This window comes from Cherax quadricarinatus, chromosome 11, assembly GCF_038502225.1.
Source record: "Cherax quadricarinatus isolate ZL_2023a chromosome 11, ASM3850222v1, whole genome shotgun sequence".
NCBI classification, from domain to species: Eukaryota; Metazoa; Arthropoda; class Malacostraca; order Decapoda; family Parastacidae; genus Cherax; species Cherax quadricarinatus.
The window spans coordinates 20884831-20909557 of record NC_091302.1 but is presented as its reverse complement, the minus strand read 5'-3'; the positions used below and the strand labels follow the sequence as shown (position 1 = coordinate 20909557).

At 42.6% G+C, this 24727-nt stretch overlaps 1 protein-coding gene across 1 annotated transcript in view; it reads right to left on the bottom strand.

Moving 5' to 3' along the window:
* Positions 1-5151: 5151 nt before the first annotated feature.
* The window catches only part of LOC128703933 (zwei Ig domain protein zig-8-like), a 210321-nt gene continuing 190745 nt past the window's right edge, over positions 5152-24727 (bottom strand). Inside the window, exon 6 of the mRNA XM_070083960.1 lies at positions 5152-6887. Coding sequence (XP_069940061.1) covers positions 6787-6887 — 101 coding nt within the window. The 3' untranslated portion in view covers positions 5152-6786. The remainder of the gene's footprint in view (positions 6888-24727) is intronic.

Sequence of the window (24727 nt, the reverse complement as noted above, 5' to 3'; positions counted from 1 at the left end):
AAATTAATCATCTGAGGGTTGAGGACAGTGTTCCAGGAGGATAACATGAGAGGGCTGAGGGCAGTGTTCCAGGAGCATAAAATGAGAGGGTTGAGGGCAGTGTTGCAGGAGCATAAAATGAGAGGGTTGAGGGCAGTGTTCCAGGAGGATAACATGAGAAGGTTGAGGGCAGTGTTCCACGAGGATAACATGAGAGGGCTCAGGGCAGTGTTCCAGGAAGATAATATAAGAGAGTTGAGGGCAGTGTTCCAGGAGGATAACATGAGAGGGTTGAAGGCAGTTTTCCAGGAGGATAACATGAGAGGGTTGAGGGCAGTGTTCCAGGAGGATAACATGAGAGGGCTCAGGGAAATGTTCTATGAGGGTAACACGAGAGGGTTGAGGGCAGTGTTCCAGGAGGATAACATGAGAGGGCTCAGGGCAATGTTCTATGAGAATAACATGAGAGGGTTGAGGGCAGTGTTCCAAAAGGATAACATGAGAGGGTTGAGGGCAGTGTTCCAGGAGGATAATATGATAGGGTTGAGGGCAGTGTTCCAAGAGGATAACGTGAGAGGGCTCAGGGCAGTGTTCCAGGAGGATAACATGAGAGGGCTGAGAGCAGTGTTCAAGAAAGATAACGTGAGAGGGCTCAGGGCAGTGTTCCAGGAAGATAATATGATAGGGTTGAGGGCAGTGTTCCAGGAGGATAACATGAGATGGTTCAGCGCAGTGTTCCAGGAGGATAACATGAGATGGTTCAGCACAGTGTTCCAGGAGGATAACATGAGATGGTTCAGCGCAGTGTTCCAGGAGGATAACATGAGATGGTTCAGCGCAGTGTTTCAGGAGGATAACATGAGATGGTTCAGCGCAGTGTTCCAGGAGGATAACATGAGATGGTTCAGCGCAATGTTCCAGGAGGATAATATGAGATGGTTCAGCGCAGTGTTCCAGGAGGATAACATGAGATGGTTCAGCGCAGTGTTCCAGGAGGATAACATGAGATGGTTCAGCGCAGTGTTCCAGGAGGATAACATGAGATGGTTCAGCGCAGTGTTCCAGGAGGATAACATGAGATGGTTCAGCGCAGTGTTCCAGGAGGATAACATGAGATGGTTCAGCGCAGTGTTCCAGGAGGATAACATGAGATGGTTCAGCGCAGTGTTCCAGGAGGATAACATGAGATGGTTCAGCGCAGTGTTCCAGGAGGAACTCAAAAACACGTAAAAAAAAAAATATGTGGGGTGATGAAGATTCAAACTGAATAAATTAATCTATAGAACGGACATAAGAAAATATATTTTTTCAATAAAGTTTATTGATTTATTGAACCAAATTATAACTTAAGAGCAGTGAAAAAAACACCTGGGTAAGTGGAGCAGTAACTACGCGTGGGAAAAGTTAGGCAGGACCTGTAACTACCTAGGTTCATTGTAATTGTTCATTATCTTTTGTTTTTTGTAAGATTCACTACCTCATTTTTCATTTAATTGTCAACTATGCAAAGAAATTTCGATATTTTAGAATTGTTGGGAAAAAATTCTGATTTTTTTACTAATTTCACAAGATGTTGCCTGGTGACTAGTGGTGACCTGTATGTTGCCTGGTGGCTAGTGGTGACCTGTATGTTGCCTGGTGGCTAGTGGTGACCTGTATGTTGCCTGGTGACTAGTGGTGACCTGTATGTTGCCTGGTGACTAGTGGTGACCTGTATGTTGCCTGGTAATTAGTTGTGACCTGTATGTTGCCTGGTGGCTAGTGGTGACCTGTATGTTGCCTGGTGACTAGTGGAGACCTGTATGTTCCCTGGTGACCAGAAGTGAGTTGTATGTTCCCTTCAGACTAGCGATGACATTGATATTCCTTGGTGACTTGTAGTGACATGTATGTTCCCTGGAGACTGGTGGTGACACTTGTGTTCTTTGGAAACCTGAGATGACAAACTGGTCTTACATACTAGTCTTACATACTGGCCTTGCTCACTGGTCTTACATACTGGCCTTGCTCACTGGTCTTACATACTGGCCTTGCTCACTGGTCTTACGTATTGGTCTTGAAGAATGGTCTGGAGCTTTTCAAGGCTCCCAAATATTTGTTCTCGTGCTGCTCTTCAACATTACTGAAGGTGGTGATGGTGGTAGTAGTGTCCACAACCACTGCTGGTGGTGATGGTGGTAGTAGTGTCCACAACCACTGCTGGTGGTGATGGTGGTAGTAGTGTCTACAACCACTGCTGGTGGTGATGGTGGTAGTAGTGTCCACAACCACTGCTGGTGGTGATGGTGGTAGTAGTGTCCACAACCACTGCTGGTGGTGATGGTGGTAGTAGTGTCCACAACCACTGCTGGTGGTGATGGTGGTAGTGGTGTCCACAACCACTGCTGGTGGTGATGGTGGTAGTGGTGTCCACAACCACTGCTGGTGGTGATGGTGGTAGTAGTGTCTACAACCACTGCTGGTGGTGATGGTGGTAGTAGTGTCTACAACCACTGCTGGTGGTGATGGTGGTAGTAGTGTCTACAACCACTGCTGGTGGTGATGGTGGTAGTAGTGTCTACAACCACTGCTGGTGGTGATGGTGGTAGTGGTGTCCACAACCACTGCTGGTGGTGATGGTGGTAGTAGTGTCTACAACCACTGCTGGTGGTGATGGTGGTAGTAGTGTCTACAACCACTGCTGGTGGTGATGGTGGTAGTAGTGTCTACAACCACTGCTGGTGGTGATGGTGGTAGTAGTGTCTACAACCACTGCTGGTGGTGATGGTGGTAGTAGTGTCTACAACCACTGCTGGTGGTGATGGTGGTAGTGGTGTCCACAACCACTGCTGGTGGTGATGGTGGTAGTAGTGTCTACAACCACTGCTGGTGGTGATGGTGGTAGTAGTGTCTACAACCACTGCTGGTGGTGATGGTGGTAGTAGTGTCTACAACCACTGCTGGTGGTGATGGTGGTAGTAGTGTCTACAACCACTGCTGGTGGTGATGGTGGTAGTAGTGTCTACAACCACTGCTGGTGGTGATGGTGGTAGTAGTGTCCACAACCACTGCTGGTGGTGATGGTGGTAGTAGTGTCTACAACCACTGCTGGTGGTGATGGTGGTAGTAGTGTCCACAACCACTGCTGGTGGTGATGGTGGTAGTAGTGTCCACAACCACTGCTGGTGGTGATGGTGGTAGTAGTGTCCACAACCACTGCTGGTGGTGATGGTGGTAGTAGTGTCTACAACCACTGCTGGTGGTGATGGTGGTAGTAGTGTCTACAACCACTGCTGGTGGTGATGGTGGTAGTAGTGTCTACAACCACTGCTGGTGGTGATGGTGGTAGTAGTGTCTACAACCACTGCTGGTGGTGATGGTGGTAGTAGTGTCTACAACCACTGCTGGTGGTGATGGTGGTAGTAGTGTCCACAACCACTGCTGGTGGTGATGGTGGTAGTAGTGTCTACAACCACTGCTGGTGGTGATGGTGGTAGTAGTGTCTACAACCACTGCTGGTGGTGATGGTGGTAGTAGTGTCCACAACCACTGCTGGTGGTGATGGTGGTAGTAGTGTCTACAACCACTGCTGGTGGTGATGGTGGTAGTAGTGTCCACAACCACTGCTGGTGGTGATGGTGGTAGTAGTGTCCACAACCACTGCTGGTGGTGATGGTGGTAGTAGTGTCCACAACCACTGCTGGTGGTGATGGTGGTAGTAGTGTCTACAACCACTGCTGGTGGTGATGGTGGTAGTAGTGTCTACAACCACTGCTGGTGGTGATGGTGGTAGTAGTGTCTACAACCACTGCTGGTGGTGATGGTGGTAGTAGTGTCTACAACCACTGCTGGTGGTGATGGTGGTAGTAGTGTCTACAACCACTGCTGGTGGTGATGGTGGTAGTAGTGTCCACAACCACTGCTGGTGGTGATGGTGGTAGTAGTGTCTACAACCACTGCTGGTGGTGATGGTGGTAGTGGTGTCTACAGCCACTGCTGGTGGTGATGGTGGTAGTAGTGTCTACAACCACTGCTGGTGGTGATGGTGGTAGTGGTGTCTACAGCCACTGCTGGTGGTGATGGTGGTAGTGGTGTCTACAGCCACTGCTGGTGGTGATGGTGGTAGTGGTGTCTACAACCACTGCTGGTGGTGATGGTGGTAGTGGTGTCTACAGCCACTGCTGGTGGTGATGGTGGTAGTAGTGTCCACAACCACTGGTGAAGGTGATGATGGTAGTGGTGTCCACAACCACTGCTGGTGGTGATGGTGGTAGTGGTGTCCACAACCACTGCTGGTGGTGATGGTGGTAGTGGTGTCCACAACCACCGCTGGTGGTGATGGTGGTAGTGATGTCCACAACCACTGGTGAAGGTGATGATGGTAGTGGTGTCCACAACCACTGCTGGTGGTGATTGTGGTAGTGGTGTCCACAACCACTGGTGAAGGTGATGATGGTAGTGGTGTCCACAACCACTGGTGAAGGTGATGATGGTAGTGGTGTCCACAACCACTGCTGGTGGTGATGGTGGTAGTGGTGTCCACAACCACTGCTGGTGGTGATTGTGGTAGTGGTGTCCACAACCACTGGTGAAGGTGATGATGGTAGTGGTGTCCACAACCACTGCTGGTGGTGATGGTGGTAGTGGTGTCCACAACCACTGCTGGTGGTGATTGTGGTAGTGGTGTCCACAACCACTGGTGAAGGTGATGATGGTAGTGGTGTCCACAACCACTGGTGAAGGTGATGATGGTAGTGGTGTCCACAACCACTGCTGGTGGTGATGGTGGTAGTGGTGTCCACAACCACTGCTGGTGGTGATGGTGGTAGTGGTATCCACAACCACTGCTGGTGGTGATGGTGGTAGTGGTGTCCACAACCACTGCTGGTGGTGATGATGGTAGTGGTGTCCACAACCACTGCTGGTGGTGATGGTGGTAGTGGTATCCACAACCACTGCTGGTGGTGATGGTGGTAGTGGTGTCCACAACCACTGCTGGTGGTGATGGTGGTAGTGGTGTCCACAACCACCGCTGGTGGTGATGGTGGTAGTGGTGTCCACAACCACTGGTGAAGGTGATGATGGTAGTGGTGTCCACAGCCACTGATGGTGGTGATGATGGTAGTGGTGTCCACAACCACTGCTGGTGGTGATGGTGGTAGTGGTGTCCACAGCCACTGGTGGTGGTAATGGTGGTAGTGGTGTCCACAACCACTGGTGGTGGTAATGGTGTTAGTGGTGTCCACAACCACTGGTGAAGGTGTTGGTGGTAGTGGTGTCCACAACCACTGGTGATGGTGGAAGTGGTGTTCACAATCACTGGTGGTGGTGATGGTGGCAGTGGTGTCAACAGCCACTGGTGGTGGTAATGGCAGTGGTGTCCACAATCACTGGTGGTGGTAATGGTGGTAGTGGTGTCCACAACCACTGGTGGTGGTGATGGTGGCAGTGGTGTCCACAATCACTGGTGGTGGTAATGGTGGTAGTGATGTCCACAACCACTGGTGAAGGTGATGTTGGTAGTGGTATCCACAACCACTGCTGATGGTGGAAGTGGTGTCCACAATCACTGGTGGTGGTGATGGTGGCAGTGGTGTGAACAGCCACTGGTGGTAGTGATGGTGGCAGTGGTGTCAACAGCCACTGGTGGTGGTGATGGTGGTAGTGGTGTCCACAACCACTTGTGGTGGTGATGGTGGTAGTGGCGTCTACAACCACTGGTGGTGGTGATGGCGGTAGTGGTGTCCACAACCACTGGTGGTGGTAATGGTGGTAGTGGTGTCCACAACCACTGCTGGTGGTGATGGTGGTAGTGGTGTCCACAACCACTGCTGGTGGTGATGGTGGTAGTGGTGTCCACAACCTCTGGTGTTGGTAATGGTGGTAGTGGTGTCCACAACCACTGGTGGTGGTAATGGTGGTAGTGGTGTCCACAACCACTGGTGGTGGTGATGGTGGCAGTGGTGTTCACAACCACTGATTGTAGTGATGGTGGTAGTGGTGTCCACAACCACTGGTGATGGTGGCAGTGGTGTCCACAATCACTGGTGGTGGTAATGGTGGTAGTGGTGTCCACAACCACTGGTGGTGGTTATGGTGGTAGTGGTGTTAACAACCACTGGTGATGGTGGCAGTAGTGTCCACAATCACTGGTGGTGGTGATGGTGGCAATGGTGTCCACAACCACTGGTGGTGGTGAAGGTGGCCGTGGTGTCCAAAGCCACTGGTGGTGATGGTGGTAGTGGTGTTTACAGCCACTGGTTGTGGTGATGGTGGTAGTGGTGTCCACAGCCACTGGTGGTGGTGATGGTGGCAGTGGTGTCCACAACCACTGGTGATGGTGATAGTGGCAGTGTTGTCCACAACCGCTGGTGATGGTGATGCTGGCAGTGTTGTCCACAACCACTGGTGATGGTGATGCTGGCAGTATTGTCCACAACCGCTGGTGATGGTGATGCTGGCAGTGTTGTCCACAACCACTGGTGATGGTGATGCTGGCAGTGTTGTCCACAACCACTGGTGATGGTGATGCTGGCAGTGTTGTCCACAACCACTGGTGATAGTGAAATTGATGGAGCCTACACATTATTTTCTATATGATGGTGTAGACAGTCTCCACAGACGGGTGGTAATGTTTACGACGCCAGTTGGAAGTGATGTGTCCACACTGTTGATAGTAGTTATCCACGACAGTTGTGTTTAGTAACCATAAATGTTGTTCGTTGTGGTAAGGGCGGTGACCAGTAGCAAGACTGACATGTTGGAGGAAAAGTAGCCATGCTGCTGCACGAGTGACCATGGTTTTGCACTATTAGCACTAGTGCTGCTCTAGAAGAGGGTGGCTACTAGAGTGAGGGAAATAATAAGCAGGCACACAGACACGTCGTACGATGAATGACCACCATGCTGCATCGCCTCCGGATGTTCTCCTGAAAATGCAAGACAACTCTAGAATCTAAAGCATTGAAACGGCAGATACACAACTCTGGTCACATTCAGAGGATGAAGTTATAAAGTGTACAAGGAACTTGATTCCCTTGCAATTGTAGTTGAGATGTGATTTGCCTGATACAAGCTCCTAGACAAGTGCATGCTAGTATTAAAAATGCTATTAAAAGAGTTATATAGGAAAATGAAGTTTGAAACCAAAAATACATACTTGGGAAGTTATAACATGTTCGAAAAGTAAATGCTGCACCCACTTTCACGAAGTGTGATTACCGGCGGTCAGTTTGTGCAGTCTGAAACAACCAGCGTTGAAAACCATAACAGATAATTTGAAAAAGCCGGAAAAAGTTTAGTGGCGATGTTTACAGCTACAGTGAGAGCAAAACACTGAGAATAATGTGAGCCTTAAAAAAAGTCTTTCTGTTATATCCACTCTGAATCATAACTCTTGGTACAATAAGAAAACAATTAAAGTTTACATTCGTTTATGCTCTCATTTGAAGACGCATTGTTTAAATATAATTTATTGTATGTAAATAAATTATTTAAATTCACATTTTGATTATTAAAGTATCTTGATACGAGCAATAAAAAGGTAAATAATAGTGTTGTCTGGCTAGTCTCAGCAGCGAGTAGTCTGTATAGTCAGTCAGCAGCGAGTAGTCTGTATAGTCAGTCAGTAGCGAGTAGTCTGTATAGTCAGTCAGCAGCGAGTAGTCTGTATAGTCAGTCAGTAGCGAGTAGTCTGTATAGTCAGTCAGCAGCGAGTAGTCTGTATAGTCAGTCAGTAGCGAGTAGTCTGTATAGTCAGTCAGCAGCGAGTAGTCTGTATAGTCAGTCAATAGCGAGTAGTCTGTATAGTCAGTCAGTAGCGAGTAGTCTGTATAGTCAGTCAGCAGCGAGTAGTCTGTATAGTCAGTCAGCAGCGAGTAGTCTGTATAGTCAGTCAACAGCGAGTAGTTTGTATAGTCAGTCAGTAACGAGTAGTTTGTATAGTCAGTCAGCAGCGAGTAGTCTGTATAGTCAGTCAGTAGCGAGTAGTTTGTATAGTCAGTCAGCAGCGAGTAGTCTGTATAGTCAGTCAGTAGCGAGTAGTTTGTATAGTCAGTCAGCAGCGAGTAGTCTGTATAGTCAGCCAGCAGCGAGTAGTTTGTATAGTCAGTCAGCAGCGAGCAGTCTGCATAGTCAGTCAGCAGCGAGTAGTCTGTATAGTCAGTCAGCAGCGAGTAGTCTGTATAGTCAGTCAGCAGCGAGTAGTTTGTATAGTCAGTCAGCAGCGAGTAGTCTGTATAGTCAGTCAGCAGCGAGCAGTCTGTATAGTCAGTCAGCAGCGAGTAGTTTGTATAGTCAGTCAGCAGCGAGCAGTCTGTATAGTCAGTCAGCAGCGAGTTGTTTGTATAGTCAGCAGCGAGTAGTTTGTATAGTCAGTCAGCAGCGAGTTGTTTGTATAGTCAGTCAGCAGCGAGTAGTTTGCATAGTCAGTCAGCAGCGAGTAGTTTGTATAGTCAGTCAGCAGCGAGCAGTCTGTATAGTCAGTCAGCAGCGAGTAGTTTGTATAGTCAGTCAGCAGCGAGCAGTCTGTATAGTCAGTCAACAGCGAGTTGTTTGTATAGTCAGTCAGCAGCGAGTTGTTTGTATAGTCAGTCAGCAGCGAGCAGTCTGTATAGTCAGTCAGCAGCGAGCAGTCTGTATAGTCAGTCAGCAGCGAGCAGTCTGTATAGTCAGTCAGCAGCGAGCAGTCTGTATAGTCAGTCAGCAGCGAGTTGTTTGTATAGTCAGTCAGCAGCGAGCAGTCTGTATAGTCAGTCAGCAGCGAGCAGTCTGTATAGTCAGTCAGCAGCGAGTTGTTTGTATAGTCAGTCAGCAGCGAGCAGTCTGTATAGTCAGTCAGCAGCGAGCAGTCTGTATAGTCAGTCAGCAACACTAATGTGAGGATAACCACAGGATACTGAGCTGCTATCACAGGGCAGCTGGCTGCTCTCAGGGAGCAGCTGCAGTCATGGTGCAGCTGCTATTATGGTGCAGCTGCAGTCATGGTGGAGCTGCTATCATCGCGTAGCTGCTGTCACTTGACAGCTGCTATCACAGTGTAGCTGCAGTCACGGTGCAGCTGCAGTCATGGAAGAGCTGTTATCATAGGACAGCTGCTATTATGGTAAAGCTGGTATCATGGGGTAGCTGGTATCATGGGGTAGCTGCTATCATGGGGTAGCTGCTATCATGGGACAGTTGCTATTATGGGAAGGTTGCTATCATAAGAACATAAAAAAGAAGGAACACTGCAACAGGCCTACTGACCCATGCAGAGCAGGTCCATGTCCCCCACCCCGGATTAGCCCAATGACCCACCCAGTCTGGCCACCTCCACTCAAGGAAGGAGCACGGCACAAGACCTAGCAGCACAAGCTAGTCAGATCCTACTCACACCCACCCACACCCACTCATGTATTTATTTAACCTATTTTTAAAACTACACAACGTTTTAGCCTCAATAACTGTACTCGGAAGTTTATTCCACTCATCCACAACTCTATTACCAAACCAGAGCTTTCCTGTATCCTTCCTGAATCTGAATTTTTCCAACTTGAAACCATTGCTGCGAGTCCTGTCTTGGCTGGAAATTTTCAGCACGCTATTTACATCCCCTTTATTTATTCCTGTTTTCCATTTTACACCTCGATCATATCTCCCCTAATTCTACGCCTTTCGAGAGTATGCAGATTCAGGGCCCTTAGTCTATCCTCATAGGAATGATTTCTGATACATGGGATCATCTTTGTCATCCTCCTATGTATGTTTTCCAGAGCATTTATATCCATTCTGTAATACGGTGACCAGAACTGAGCAGCATAGACTAAATGAGGCCTAACCAAGGATATATAGAGTTGAAGAACAACCTGAGGACTTCTATTATTTATACTTCTAGATATGAAGCCAAGAATTCTGTTAGCTTTATTGCGAACACTAATGCACTGTTGTTTAGGTTTTAGATTACTGCTAACCAGAACTCCTAAATTCTTTTTCGCAATCAGTAGTATTAAGATCTACATTATTTAGTTTATATGTGGCATGGTTATTTAACTGTCCAACATTTAGAACTTTGCATTTGTCAATATTAAACTGCATCTGCCACTTCTCCGATCATTGCATCATCTATGTCGTTTATGTAAATTGTGAACAACAAAGGGCCCAACACTGACCCCTGAGGAACACCATTTGTGACGTGCCCCAATTCTGATTTCTCCCCATTTATGAAAACTCTCTGCTGTCTATTTGTCAGCCATGCCTATACCCAGGAAAAATTTTCTCCTCCTATTCTGTGTGCCTTAAGTTTCCTCAGTAGCCTCTGATGTGGAACTCTATCGAAAGCCTTACTGAAGTCCATATACACAATATCATATTCATTACCAAGATCTACCTCCTCAAACACCTTAGTGAAAATGTTAGTAAATTCGTAAGACAGGAACGCCCCTTTGCTAAACCGTGTTGAAATTCATTAATCAATCTGTACCTACAAAAATGGCTACGAATTGCTTCGGCAATTATTGATTCCATAAATTTTCCCACTATGGAGGTAAGACTTATTGGTCTATAGTTCGAAGCCAAGAACCTGTCACCTGCCTTGTAAATAGGTATATCATGGTACTGTTGCTATCGTGGTACAGCTGTTATCATGGGACAGCTGCTGTCATGGGGCACTTGCTATCATGGGACAGTTGCTATCATGTGACAGTTGCTATTATGGGAAGGTTGTTATTATGTGACAGTTGTTATTATGTTACAGCTGTTATCATCGGACAGTTGCTATCCTGGGACAGTTGCTATCATGGGACAGTTGCTATGATGGGACACATGCTATTATAGGACAGTTGCTATCATGGAACAGTTGCTATCCTGGGACAGTTGCTATCATGGGACAGCTGCTATCATGAGACAGCTGCTATCATGGGACAGCTGCTATCATGGGACAGTTGCTATCATGGGACAGTTGTTATCATGGGGCAGTTGCTATCATGGGACAGTTGCTATCATGGGGCAGTTGTTATCATGGGACAGTTGATATCATGGGGCAGTTGCTATCATGGGACAATTGCTATCATGGGACAGTTGCTATCATGGGACAGTTTCTATCACGGTGCAGTTATCATGGGACAGTTGCTATCATAGGACAGTTGCTGTCATAGGACAGCTGCTATCATGGGACAGTTGCTATCATGGGACAGTTGCTATCATGGGACAGTTGCTATCATGGGACAGTTGCTATCATGGGACAGTTGCTATCATGGGACAGTTGCTATCATGGGACAGTTGCTATCATGGGACAGTTGCTATCATGGGACAGTTGCTATCATGGGACAGTTGCTATCATGGGACAGTTGCTATCATGGGACACTTGGTGTTGCTTGATGTGTATCTTCGTATTTTCAATATCCTGCGCACCGTCAACTGACACAAAACTAATGCACTCTTATCTGATGCACCGCCATCTGATGCACCGTCATCTGATGCACCGTCATCTGATGCACCGTCATCTGATGCACCACCACCTGATGCACCACCACCTGATGCACCACCACCTGATGCACCGCCACCTGATGCACCACCACCTGATGCACCACCGCCTGATGCACCACCACCTGATGCATCACTACTTGATGCACCACCACCTGATGCACCACTACCTGATGCACCACCACCTGATGAATCATCATCTGGTACCCCACCATCTGATGCACCACCACCTGATGCACCACCACATGATGCACCACCACCTGATGCACCACCACATGATGCATCACTACTTGATGCACCACCACCTGATGCACCACTACCTGATGCACCACCACCTGATGAACCATCATCTGATACCCCACCATCTGATGCACCACCACCTGATGCACCACCACCTGATGCACCACCACCTGATGCACCACCACCTGATGCATCACCACCTCATGGTGTATAAATATACCTTGTTGGATGAATCTTACTGTGGCTAGCTGGTCCAGTGGCTAACGCGACGGTCTGGAGTTTTGAGACTCTCTGACCGCGGGCTCTATCCCCGCCCATGGTATGATTTGTCAGCAATAGTGTACATACTCTTTCCCAAGATACTGGGAAATTCTTCACATAATCATTTCTGCCTAGAGACTAGAATGGGACATTACGAAATTAAATCGTGGTTTAGTTAATGATTTATGGATTCTAAATTAGAGTGAGAGCACACAGAAGTAATTATGGGGAGAGTGTGTAAATTAATTATACCCTGTCTATCATGATAGGCTTATCTACTGTCAGTCTGACCTCAACTATATCCTTCACTGCTCTGATCTGGACACATTCCCACATTACCGATGAACTGATAACTAATTAACAGGAGGACTGAAGATCCTCTGGTGTATTAATAAGACCAAGGTACTCAGCTTGAGACTATGCTGGAAAGACCTTATAAACTGAAATTCACTGACATTCGCTCGTGATCATTCACTGTCTTATCCTACAATAAACACAAAGTAATAATTCTTTTAAAATTAAAGATTAAATCTCAATAATAACCCACATGGAGACAGAAACAAAGGAGATAAATTGATTTGTATATTTCGACCATCTTCTGCTGAAGATGGTCCCAGAAGGTGGTCGAAATATACTGATCAATCAACCTCCCGCCCGAGTTCTGTTTCTATATGGATTATTATTGAGTACTGACAAGTGTTCATTATACCTTACCTGGAGTCTACCTGGAAGGTATTGCGGGGATCAACGCCCCCGCGGCCAGGTCAACGACCAGGCCTTCCGGTGGGACAGTGCCTGATCAACCAGGCTGTTATTATTCGCCGCACTTTAGTTATTCATTAAACGTTAAAGGTTATAAAGGTTAAGAGCTTAGAAGGCATAAATATGAAAACTTCCCAGGGGTCACTTTATTTATAAGAGATGTTCGGCCTAAACTATTACTGCCAGTTGTTCCATCCCATGTTATAAAATATTACTGCCAGTTGTTCCATCCCATGTTATAAACTATTACTGCCAGTTGTTCCATCCCATGTTATAAACTATTACTGCCAGTTGTTCCATCCCATGTTATAAAGTATTACTGCCAGTAGTTCCATCCCATGTTAAACACTATTACTGCCAGTTGTTCCATCCCATGTTATAAAGTATTACTACCAGTTGTTCCATCCCATGTTATAAAGTATTACTGCCAGTTGTTCCATCCCATGTTATAAAGTATTACTGCCAGTTGTTCTATCCCATGTTATAAAGTATTACTACCAGTTGTTCCATCCCATGTTATAAACTATTACTGCCAATTGTTCCATCCCATGTTATAAAGTATTACTACCAGTTGTTCCATCCCATGTTATAAACTATTACTGCCAGTAGTTCAATCCCATGTTAAACACTATTACTGCCAGTTGTTCCATCCCATGTTATACACTATTACTGCCAGTTGTTCCATCCAATGTTATAAACTATTACTGCCAGTTGTTCCATCCCATGTTATAAAGTATTACTGCCAGTTGTTCCATCCCATGTTATAAAGTATTACTGCCAGTTGTTCCATCCCATGTTATAAAGTATTACTACCAGTTGTTCCATCCCAAGTCAAAAAGCATTACTGCCAGTTGTTCCAGCCCATGTTATAAACTATTACTGCCAGTTGTTCCATCCCATGTTATAAAGTATTACTGCCAGTTGTTCCACCCCATGTTATAAACTATTACTGCCAGTTGTTCCAGCCAAAGTTATAAAGTATTACTGCCAGTTGTTCCATCCCATGCTATAAAGTATTGCTGCCAGTTGTTCCAGCCCATGTTAAAAAGTATTACTGCCAGTTGTTCCAGCCCATGTTATAAACTATTACTGACGGTTGTTACATCCCATGTTATAAAGAATTACTACCAGTTGTTCCAGCCCATGTTATAAAGTTTTACTCCCAGTTGTTCCAGCCCATGTTATAAAGTATTACTGCCAGTTGTTCCAGCCCATGTTATAAAGTATTGCTCCCAGTTGTTCCAGCCCATGTTATAAATTATTACTGCCAGTTGTTCCAGCCCATGTTATAAAGTATTGCTCCCAGTTGTTCCAGCCCATGTTATAAAGTATTACTGCCAGTTGCTCCAGCCCATGTTATAAACTATTACTGCCAGTTGTTCCATCCCATGTTATAAACTATTACTGCCAGTTGTTCCATCGCATATTATAAAGTATTACTGCCAGTTGTTCCATCCCATGTTACAAACTATTACTGCCAGTTGTTCCATACCATGTTATAAACTATTACTGCCAGTTGTTCCATCCCATGTTATAAAATATTACTGCCAGTTGTTCCATCCCATGTTATAAAGTATTACTAACAGTTGTTCCATCCCATGTTATAAAGTATTACTGCCAGTTCTTCCAGCTCATGTTATAAAGTATTACTGCCAGTTGTTCCATCCCATGTTATAAAGTATTACTGCCAGTTGTTCCATCCCATGTTATAGACTATTACTGCCAGTTGTTCCATCCCATGTTATAAAGTATTACTACCAGTTGTTCCATCCCATGTTATAAAGTATTACTGCCAGTTGTTCCATCCCATGTTATAAAGTATTACTGCCAGTTGTTCCATCCCATGTTATAAAGTATTACTACCAGTTGTTCCATCCCATGTTATAAACTATTACTGCCAGTTGTTCCATCTCATGTTATAAAGTATTACTGCCAGTTGTTCCATCCCCTGTTATAAACTTTTACTGCCAGTTGTTCCATCCCATGTTATAAACTATTACTGCCAGTTGTTCCATCCCCTGTTATAAACTTTTACTGCCAGTTGTTCCATCCCATGTTATAAACTATTACTGCCAGTTGTTCCATCCCCTGTTATAAACTTTTACTACCAGTTGTTCCATCCCATGTTATAAAGTATTACTGCCAGTTGTTCAAGCCCAAGTTATAAAGTATTACTGCCAGTTGTTCCATCCAATGTTATAAAGTATTACTGCCATTTGTTCCAACCCATGTTATAAACTATTACTGCCAGTTGTTCCATCCCATGTTATAAAGTATTACTGCCAGTTGTTCCATCCCATGTTATAAAGTATTACTGCCAGTTGTTCCAGCCCATGTTATAAACTATTACTGACAGTTGTTCCATCCCATGTTATAAAGTATTACTGACAGTTGTTCCAACCCATGTTATAAAGTATTACTACCAGTTGTTCCAGCCCATGTTATAAAGTTTTACTCCAAGTTGTTCCAGCCCATGTTATAAAGTATTACTGCCAGTTGTTCCAGCCCATGTTATAAACTATTACTGACAGTTGTTCCATCCCATGTTATAAAGTATTACTGCCAGTTGTTCCATCCCATGTTATAAAGTATTACTCCCAGTTGTTCCAGCCCATGTTATAAAGTATTACTGCCAGTTGTTCCAGCCCATGTTATAAAGTATTACTGCCAGTTGTTCCAGCCCATGTTATAAAGTATTACTGCCAGTTGTTCCATCCCATGTTATAAAGTATTACTGCCAGTTGTTCCATCCCATGATATAAAGTATTACTGCCAGTTGTTCCATCCCATGTTATGAAGTATTACTGCCAGTTGTTCCATCTCATGTTATAAACTACTACCGCCAGTTGTTCCATCCCCTGTTATAAACTTTTACTGCCAGTTGTTCCATCCCATATTATAAACTTTTACTGCCAGTTGTTCCATCCCATGTTATAAACTACTACCGCCAGTTGTTCCATCCCCTGTTATAAACTTTTACTGCCAGTTGTTCTATCCCATGTTATAAACTTTTACTGCCAGTTGTTCCATCCCATGTTATAAACTATTACTACCAGTTGTTCCATCCCATGTTATAAACTAATACTGCCAGTTGTTCCATCCCATGTTATAAACTATTACTGCCAGTTGTTCCATCCCATGTTATAAACTTTTACTGCCAGTTGTTCCATCCCATGTTATAAACTATTACTGAGAGTTGTTCCATCCCCTGTTATAAACTTTTACTGCCAGTTGTTCCATCCCATGTTATAAACTATTACTGCCAGTTGTTCCATCCCCTGTTATAAACTATTACTGCCAGTTGTTCCATCCCATGTTACAAAGTATTACTACCAGTTGTTCCATCCCATGTTATAAACTATTACTGCCAGTTGTTCCATCCCCTGTTATAAACTATTACTGACAGTTGTTCCATACCCTGTTATAAACTTTTACTGCCAGTTGTTCCATCCCATGTTACAAAGTATTACTGCCAGTTGTTCCATCCCATGTTATAAACTGTTACTGACAGTTGTTCCATCCCCTGTTATGAACTTTTACTGCCAGTTGTTCCATCCCATGTTACAAAGTATTACTACCAGTTGTTCCAGCCCAATTTATATAGTATTACTGCCAGTTGTTCCATCCCCTGTTATAAACTATTATTGCCAGTTGTTCGAGCCCAATTCATAAAGTATTACTGCCAGTTGTTCCATCCCATGTTATAAAGTATTACTACCAGTTGTTCCAGCCCACGTTATAAACTATTACTGACAGATGTTCCATCCCATGTTATAAAGTATTACTGATAGTTGTTCCATCCCATGTTATAAAGTATTACTACCAGTTATTCCAGCCAATGTAATAAAGTTTTACTCCCAGTTGTTCCATCCCATGTTATAAAGTATTACTGGAGGTTGTTCCAGCCATGTTATAAAGTATTACTCCCAGTTGTTCCAGCCCATGTTATAAAGTATTACTGCCAGTTGTTCCAGCCCATGTTATAAAGTATTACTCCCAGTTGTTCCAGCCCATGTTATAAAGTATTACTGCCAGTTGTTCCAGCCCATGTTATAAACTATTACTGCCAGTTGTTCCATCCCATGTTATAAACTATTACTGCCAGTTGTTCCATCGCATATTATAAAGTATTACTGCCAGTTGTTCCAGCCCATGTTGTAAACTATTACTGCCAGTTGTTCCATCCCATGTTATAAACTATTACTGCCAGTTGTGTTATCCCATGTTATAAAGTATTACTGCCAGTTGTTCCAGCTCATGTTATAAAGTATTACTGCCAGTTGTTCCATCCCATATTATAAAGTATTACTCAAAGTTGTTCCATCCCATGTTATAAAGTATTACTGCCAATTGCTCCAGCCCATGTTATAAAGTATTACTGCCAGTTGTTCCATCCCATATTATAAAGTATTACTCACAGTTGTTCCATCCCATGCTATAAAGTATTACTGCCAGTTGTTCCGTCCCATGTTATAAACTATTACTACCAGTTGTTCCATCCCTTGTTATGCACTATTACTGCCAGTTGTTCCATCCCATGTTATAATCTATTACTGCCAGTTGTTCCAGCCCAAGTTATAAACTGTTACTGCTAGTTGCTCCATCCCATGTTTTAAAGTATTACTGCCAGTTGTTCCATCGACTGTTATAAACTATTACTGCCAGTTGTTCCATCCCATGTTACAAACTATCACTTCAAGTTGTTCCATCCCATGCTATATAATATTACTACCAGATGTTCCATCCCATGTTATAAAGTATTACTGCCATTTGTTCCATAAACTGTTATAAAGTATTACTGCCAATTGTTCCATCCTCTGTTATAAAGTATTACAACCAGTTGTTCCATCCCATGTTATAAAGTATTACTGCCAGTTGTTCCACCCTCTGTTATAAAGTATTACTGCCAGTTGTTCCATCCATTGGTATAAAGTATTACTGCCAGTTGTTCCATTAACTGTTATAAAATATTACTGAAAGTTGTTCCATCCACTGCTATAAACTAATACTGCCAGTTGTTCCATCCCCTGTTATAAATTATTACTGCCAGTTGTTCCATTAACTGTTGTAAAATATTACTGCCAGTTGTTCCATCCACTGTTATAAACTATTACTGCCAGTTGTTCCATTATCTGTTACAAAATATTACTGCCAGTTTTTCCATCCCCTGTTAAAAACTTTTACTACCAGTTGTTCCATCCCATGTTATAAACTTTTACTGCCAGTTGTTCAATCCCATGTTATAAACTATTACTGCCAGTTGTTCCATCCCCTGTTGTAAACTTTTACTGCCAGTTGTTCCAACCCATGCCATTAACTTTTACTGCCAGTTGTTCCATCCCATGTTATAAACTTTTACTGCCAGTTGTTCCATCCCATGTTATAAACTATTACTACCAGTTGTTCCAACCCATGTTATAAACTATTACTGCCAGTTGTTCCATCCCCTGTTATAAACTTTTACTGCCAGTGGTTCCATCCCATGTTATAAACTATTACTGCCAGTTGTTCCATCCCATGTTATAAACTATTACTGCCAGTTGTTCCATCCCATGTTTTAAACTATTACTGCCAGTTGTTCCATCGCATATTATAAAGTATTACTGCCAGTTGTTCCAGCCCATGTTATGAATTATTACCGCCAGTTGTTCAATCCCATGTTATAAAGTATTACTGCCAGTTGTTCCAGCCCATGTTATAAAGTATCTTGCCAGTTGTTCCATCCCATATTATGAAGTATTACTCCCAGTTGTTCCATCCCGTGTTATAAAGTATTACTGCCAGTCGTTCCAGCCCAAGTTATAAACTGTTACTGCTAGTTGCTCCATTTTATGTTGTAAACTATTACTGCCAGTTGTTCCATCGCATGTTACAAAGTATTACTGCCAGTTGTTCCAGCCCATGTTATAAAGTATTACTGCCAGTTGTTCCAGCCCATGTTATAAACTATTACTGCCAGTTGTTCCATCCCATGTTATAAACTATTACTGCCAGTTGTTCCATCGCATGTTATAAAGTATTAATGCCAGTTGTTCCATCCCATGCTATAAAGTATTAATGCCAGTTGTTCCGTCCCATGTTATAAACTATTACTGCCAGTTGTTCCCTCCCATGTTATACACTATTACTGCCAGTTGTTCCATCCCATGTTATAAACTATTACTGCCAGTTGTTCCAGCCCAAGTTATAAAATGTTACTGCTAGTTGCTCCATCCCAAGTTATAAAGTATTAGTGCCAGTTGTTCCATCGACTGTTATAAACTATTACTGCCAGTTGTTCCATCCCCTGTTATAAACTCTCACTTCAAGTTGTTCCATCCCATGCTATAAAATATTACTACCAGTTGTTCCATCCCATGTTATAAACTATTACTGCCAGTTGTTCCATCGCATATTATAAAGTATTACTGCCAGTTGTTCCATCCCATGTTATAAACTATTACTGCCAGTTGGTCCATCCCATGTTATAAAGTATTACTGCCAGTTGTTCCATCCCATGTTATAAAGTATTACTGCCAGTTGTTCCAGCCCATGTTATAAAGTATTACTGCCAGTTGTTCCATCCCATATTATAAAGTATTACTCCCAGTTGTTCCATCCCATGTTATAAAGTATTACTGCCAATTGTTCCAGCCCATGTTATAAAGTATTACTGCCAGTTGTTCCATCCCATATTATAAAGTATTACTCCCAGTTGTTCCATCCCATGCTATAAAGTATTACTGCCAGTTGTTCCGTCCCATGTTATAAACTATTACTACCAGTTGTTCCATCCCATGTTATGCACTATTACTGCCAGTTGTTCCATCCCACGTTATAAACTATTACTGCCAGTTGTTCCAGCCCAAGTTATAAACTGTTACTGCTAGTTGCTCCATCCCATGTTTTAAAGTATTACTGCCAGTTGTTCCATCGACTGTTATAAACTATTACTGCCAGTTGTTCCATCCCATGTTACAAACTATCACTTCAAGTTGTTCCATCCCATGCTATATAATATTACTACCAGATGTTCCATCCCATGTTATAAAGTATTACTGCCATTTGTTCCATAAACTGTTATAAAGTATTACTGCCAATTGTTCCATCCTCTGTTATAAAGTATTACAACCAGTTGTTCCATCCCATGTTATAAAGTATTACTGCCAGTTGTTCCATCCTCTGTTATAAAGTATTACTGCCAGTTGTTCCATCCATTGGTATAAAGTATTACTGCCAGTTGTTCCATTAACTGTTATAAAATATTACTGAAAGTTGTTCCATCCACTGCTATAAACTAATACTGCCAGTTGTTCCATCCCCTGTTATAAATTATTACTGCCAGTTGTTCCATTATCTGTTACAAAATATTACTGCCAGTTGTTCCATCCCATGTTATAAACTTTTACTACCAGTTGTTCCATCCCATGTTATAAACTTTTACTGCCAGTTGTTCCATCCCATGTTATAAACTATTACTGCCAGTTGTTCCATCCCCTGTTGTAAACTTTTACTGCCAGTTGTTCCATCCCATGCCATTAACTTTTACTGCGAGTTGTTCCATCCCATGTTATAAACTTTTACTACAGTTGTTCCATCCCACGTTATAAACTTTTACTGCCAGTTGTTCCATCCCATATTATAAACTTTTACTACCAGTTGTTCCATCCCATGTTATAAACTTTTACTGCCAGTTGTTCCATCCCATGTTATAAACTATTACTGCAAGTTGTTCCATCCCAAGTTATAAACTATTACTGCCAGTTGTTCCATCCCCTGTTATAAACTATTACTCCCAGTTGTTCCATCCCATGTCATAATCTATTACTGCCAGTTGTTCCATCCCCTGTTATAAACTTTTACTGCCAGTTGTTCCATCCCATGATGTAAAGTATTACTGCCAGTTGTTCCATCCCATGTTATAAAAAATTACTGTCAGTTGTTCCATCCCATGTTATAAAGTATTACTGCCAGTTGTTCCATCCCATGTTATAAAGTATTACTACCAGTTGTTCCATCCCATGTTATAAACTATTACTGCCAGTTGTTCCATCTCATGTTATAAAGTATTACAGCCAGTTGTTCCATCCCCTGTTATAAAGTTTTACTGCCAGTTGTTCCATCCCATGTTATAGAGAATTACTGCCAGTTGTTACATCCCATGTTATAAACTATTACTGCCAGTTGTTCCATCCCATGTTATAAAGTATTACTGCCAGTTGTTCCATCCCATGTTATAAAGTATTATTACTAGTTGTTCCATCCCATGTTATAAACTATTACTGCCAGTTGTTCCATCTCATGTTATAAAGTATTACTGCCAGTTGTTCCACCCCCTGTTATAAACTTTTACTGCCAGTCGTTCCATCCCATGTTATAAAGTATTACTGCCAGTTGTTCCATCCCATGTTATAAAGTATTACTCCCAGCTGTTCCAGCCCATGTCATGAAGTATTACTCCCAGTTGTTCCAGCCCATGTTATAAAGTATTACTGCCAGTTGTTCCAGCCATGTTATAAAGTATTACTCCCAGTTGTTCCAGCCCATGTTATAAAGTATTACTGCCAGTAGTTCCAGCCCATGTTATAAATTATTACTGCCAGTTGTTCCATCCTATGTTATAAACTATTACTGCCAGTTGTTCCATCGCATATTATAAAGTATTACTGCCAGTTGTTCCATCCCATGTTATAAACTATTACTGCCAGTTGTTCCATCCCATGTTACAAAGTATTACTGCCAGTTGTTTCATCCCATGTTATAAAGTATTACTGCCAGTTGTTCCAGCCCATGTTATAAAGTTTTACTCCCAGTTGTTCCAGCCCATGTTATAAAATATTACTGCACTTGTTCCAGCCATGTTATAAAGTATTACTTCCAGTTGTTCCAGCCCATGTTATAAAGTATTACTGCCAGTTGTTCCAGCCCATGTTATAAAGTATTACTCCCAGTTGTTCCAGCCCATGTTATAAAGTATTACTGCCAGTTGTTCCAGCCCATGTTATAAAGTATTACTGCCAGTTGTTCCAGCCCATGTTATAAACTTTTACTGCCAGTTGTTCCATTCCATGTTATAAACTATTACTGCCAGTTGTTCCATCCCCTGTTATAAACTTTTACTGCCAGTTGTTCCATCCCATGTTATAAAGTATTACTGCCAGTTGTTCCATCCCATGTTATAGAGTATTACTACCAGTTGTTCCATCCCATGTTATAAACTATTACTGCCAGTTGTTCCATCCCATGTTATAAACTTTTACTGCCAGTTGTTCCATCCAATGTTATAAAATATTACTGCCAGTTGTTCCATCCCCTGTTATAAACTTTTACTGCCAGTTGTTCCATCCCATGTTATAAACTTTTACTGCCAGTTGTTCCATCCAATGTTATAAAATATTACTGCCAGTTGTTCCATCCCCTGTTATAAACTTTTACTGCCAGTTGTTCCATCCCCTGTTATAAACTTTTACTGCCAGTTGTTCCATCCCATGTTATAAACTTTTACTGCCAGTTGTTCCATCCCATGTTATAAACTTTTACTGCCAGTTGTTCCATCCCATGTTATAAACTATTACTGCCAGTTGTTCCATCCCATGTTATAAACTTTTACTGCCAGTTGTTCCATCCAATGTTATAAAATATTACTGCCAGTTGTTCCATCCCCTGTTATAAACTTTTACTGCCAGTTGTTCCATCCCATGTTATAAACTTTTACTGCCAGTTGTTCCATCCCATGTTATAAACTATTACTGCCAGTTGTTCCATCCTAGGTTATAAACTTTTACTGCCAGTTCTTCCATCCCATGTTATAAACTTTTACTGCCAGTTGTTCCATCCCATGTTATAAACTATTACTACCAGTTGTTCCATCCCTTGTTATAAACTATTACTGCGAGTTGTTCCATCCCATGTTATAACCTTTTACTGCCAGTTGTTCCATCCTAGGTTATAAACTTTTACTGCCAGTTGTTCCATACCATGTTATAAACTATTACTGCCAGTTGTTCCATCCCATGTTATAACCTTTTACTGCCAGTTGTTCCATTCCATGTTATAAACTATTACTGCCAGTTGTTCCATCCCCTGTTATAAACTTTTACTGCCAGTTGTTCCATCCCATATTATAAACTATTACATCCAGTTGTTCCATCCCATGTTATAAAGTATTACTACCAGTTGTTCCATCCCATGTTATAAACTATTACTGCCAGTTGTTCCATCTCATGTTATAAAGTATTACTGCCAGTTGTTCCATCCCCTGTTATAAACTTTCACTGCCAGTTGTTCCATCTCACGTTATAAAGTATTACTGACAGTTGTTCCACCCCATGTTATAAACTATTACTGCCAGTTGTTCCATCCCATGTTATAAAGTATTACTGCCAGTTGTTCCATCCCATGTTATAAAGTATTACTAACAGTTGTTCCATCCCATGTTATAAACTATTACTGCCAGTTGTTCCATCTCATGTTATAAAGTATTACTGCCGGTTGTTCCATCCCCTGTTATAAACTTTTACTGCCAGTTGTTCCATCCCATGTTATAAAGTATTACTGCCAGCTGTTCCATCCCATGTTATAAACTATTACTGCCAGGTGTTCCTGCCCAAGTTAAAAAGTATTACTTCCAGTTGTTCCATCCCATGTTATAAACTATTACTGCCAGTTGTTCCAGCCCAAGTTATAAAGTATTACTGTCAGTTGTTCCATCCCAAGTTGTAAAGTTTTACTACCAGTTGTTCCAGTCCATGTTACAAAGTACAACTGCCCGTTGTTCCATCCCATGTTATAAAGTATTACTGCCAGTTGTTCCAGCCCATGTTATAAACTATTACTGACAGTTGTTCCATCCCATGTTATAAAGTATTTCTGACAGTTGTTCCATTTCATGTTATAAAGTATTAATACCAGTTGTTCCAACCAATGTTATAAAGTTTTACTCCCAGTTGTTCCATCTCATGTTATGAAGTATTACTGCCAGTTGTTCCAGCCCATGTTATAAAGTATTACTCCCAGTTGTTCCAGCCCATGTTATAAACTATTACTGCCAGTTGTTCCATCCCATGTTATAAAGTATTACTACCAGTTGTTCCAGCCATGTTATAAAGTTATATTCCCAGTTGTTCCATTTCATGTTATGAAGTATTACTGCCAGTTGTTCCAGCCCATGTTATAAAGTTTTACTCCCAGTTGTTCCAGCCCATGTTGTAAACTATTACTGCCAGTTGTTCCATCGCATATTATAAAGTATTACTGCCAGTTGTTCCAGCCCATGTGATAAACTATTACTGCCAGTTGTTCCATCCCTTGTTATAAACTATTACTGCCAGTTGTTCCATCCCGTGTCATAAAGTATTACTGCCAGTTGTTCCATCCCATGTTATAAAGTATTACTGCCAGTTGTTCCATCCCATATTATAAAGTATTACTCCCAGTTGTCCCATCCCATGTTATAAAGTATTACTGGCAGTTGTTCCAGCCCATGTTATAAAATATTACTGCCAGTTGTTCCATCCCATGCTATAAAGTATTACTGCCAGTTGTTCCATCCCATGTTGTAAACTATTACTGCCAGTTGTTCCATCCAATGTTATACACTATTACTGCCAGTTGTTCCATCCCATGTTATAAACTCTTACTGCCAGTTGTTCCATCCAATGTTATACACTATTACTGCCAGTTGTTCCATCCAATGTTATACACTATTACTGCCAGTTGTTCCATCCCATGTTATAAACTATTACTGCCAGTTGTTCCTCCCCAAGTTATAAAGTGTTACTGCTAGTTGTTCCATCCCCTGTTATAAACTATCACTTCAAGTTGTTCCATCACATGCTATAAAATATTACTACAAGTTGTTCCATCCCATGTTATAAAGTATTACTGCCAGTTGTTCCATCCACTGTTATAAAGTATTACTGCCAATTGTTCCATCCTCTTTTATAAAGTATTACAACCAGTTGTTCCATCCCATGTTATAAAGTATTACTGCCAGTTGTTCCATCCATTGGTATAAAGTATTACTGCCAGTTGTTCCATTAACTGTTATGAAATATTACTGCCAGTT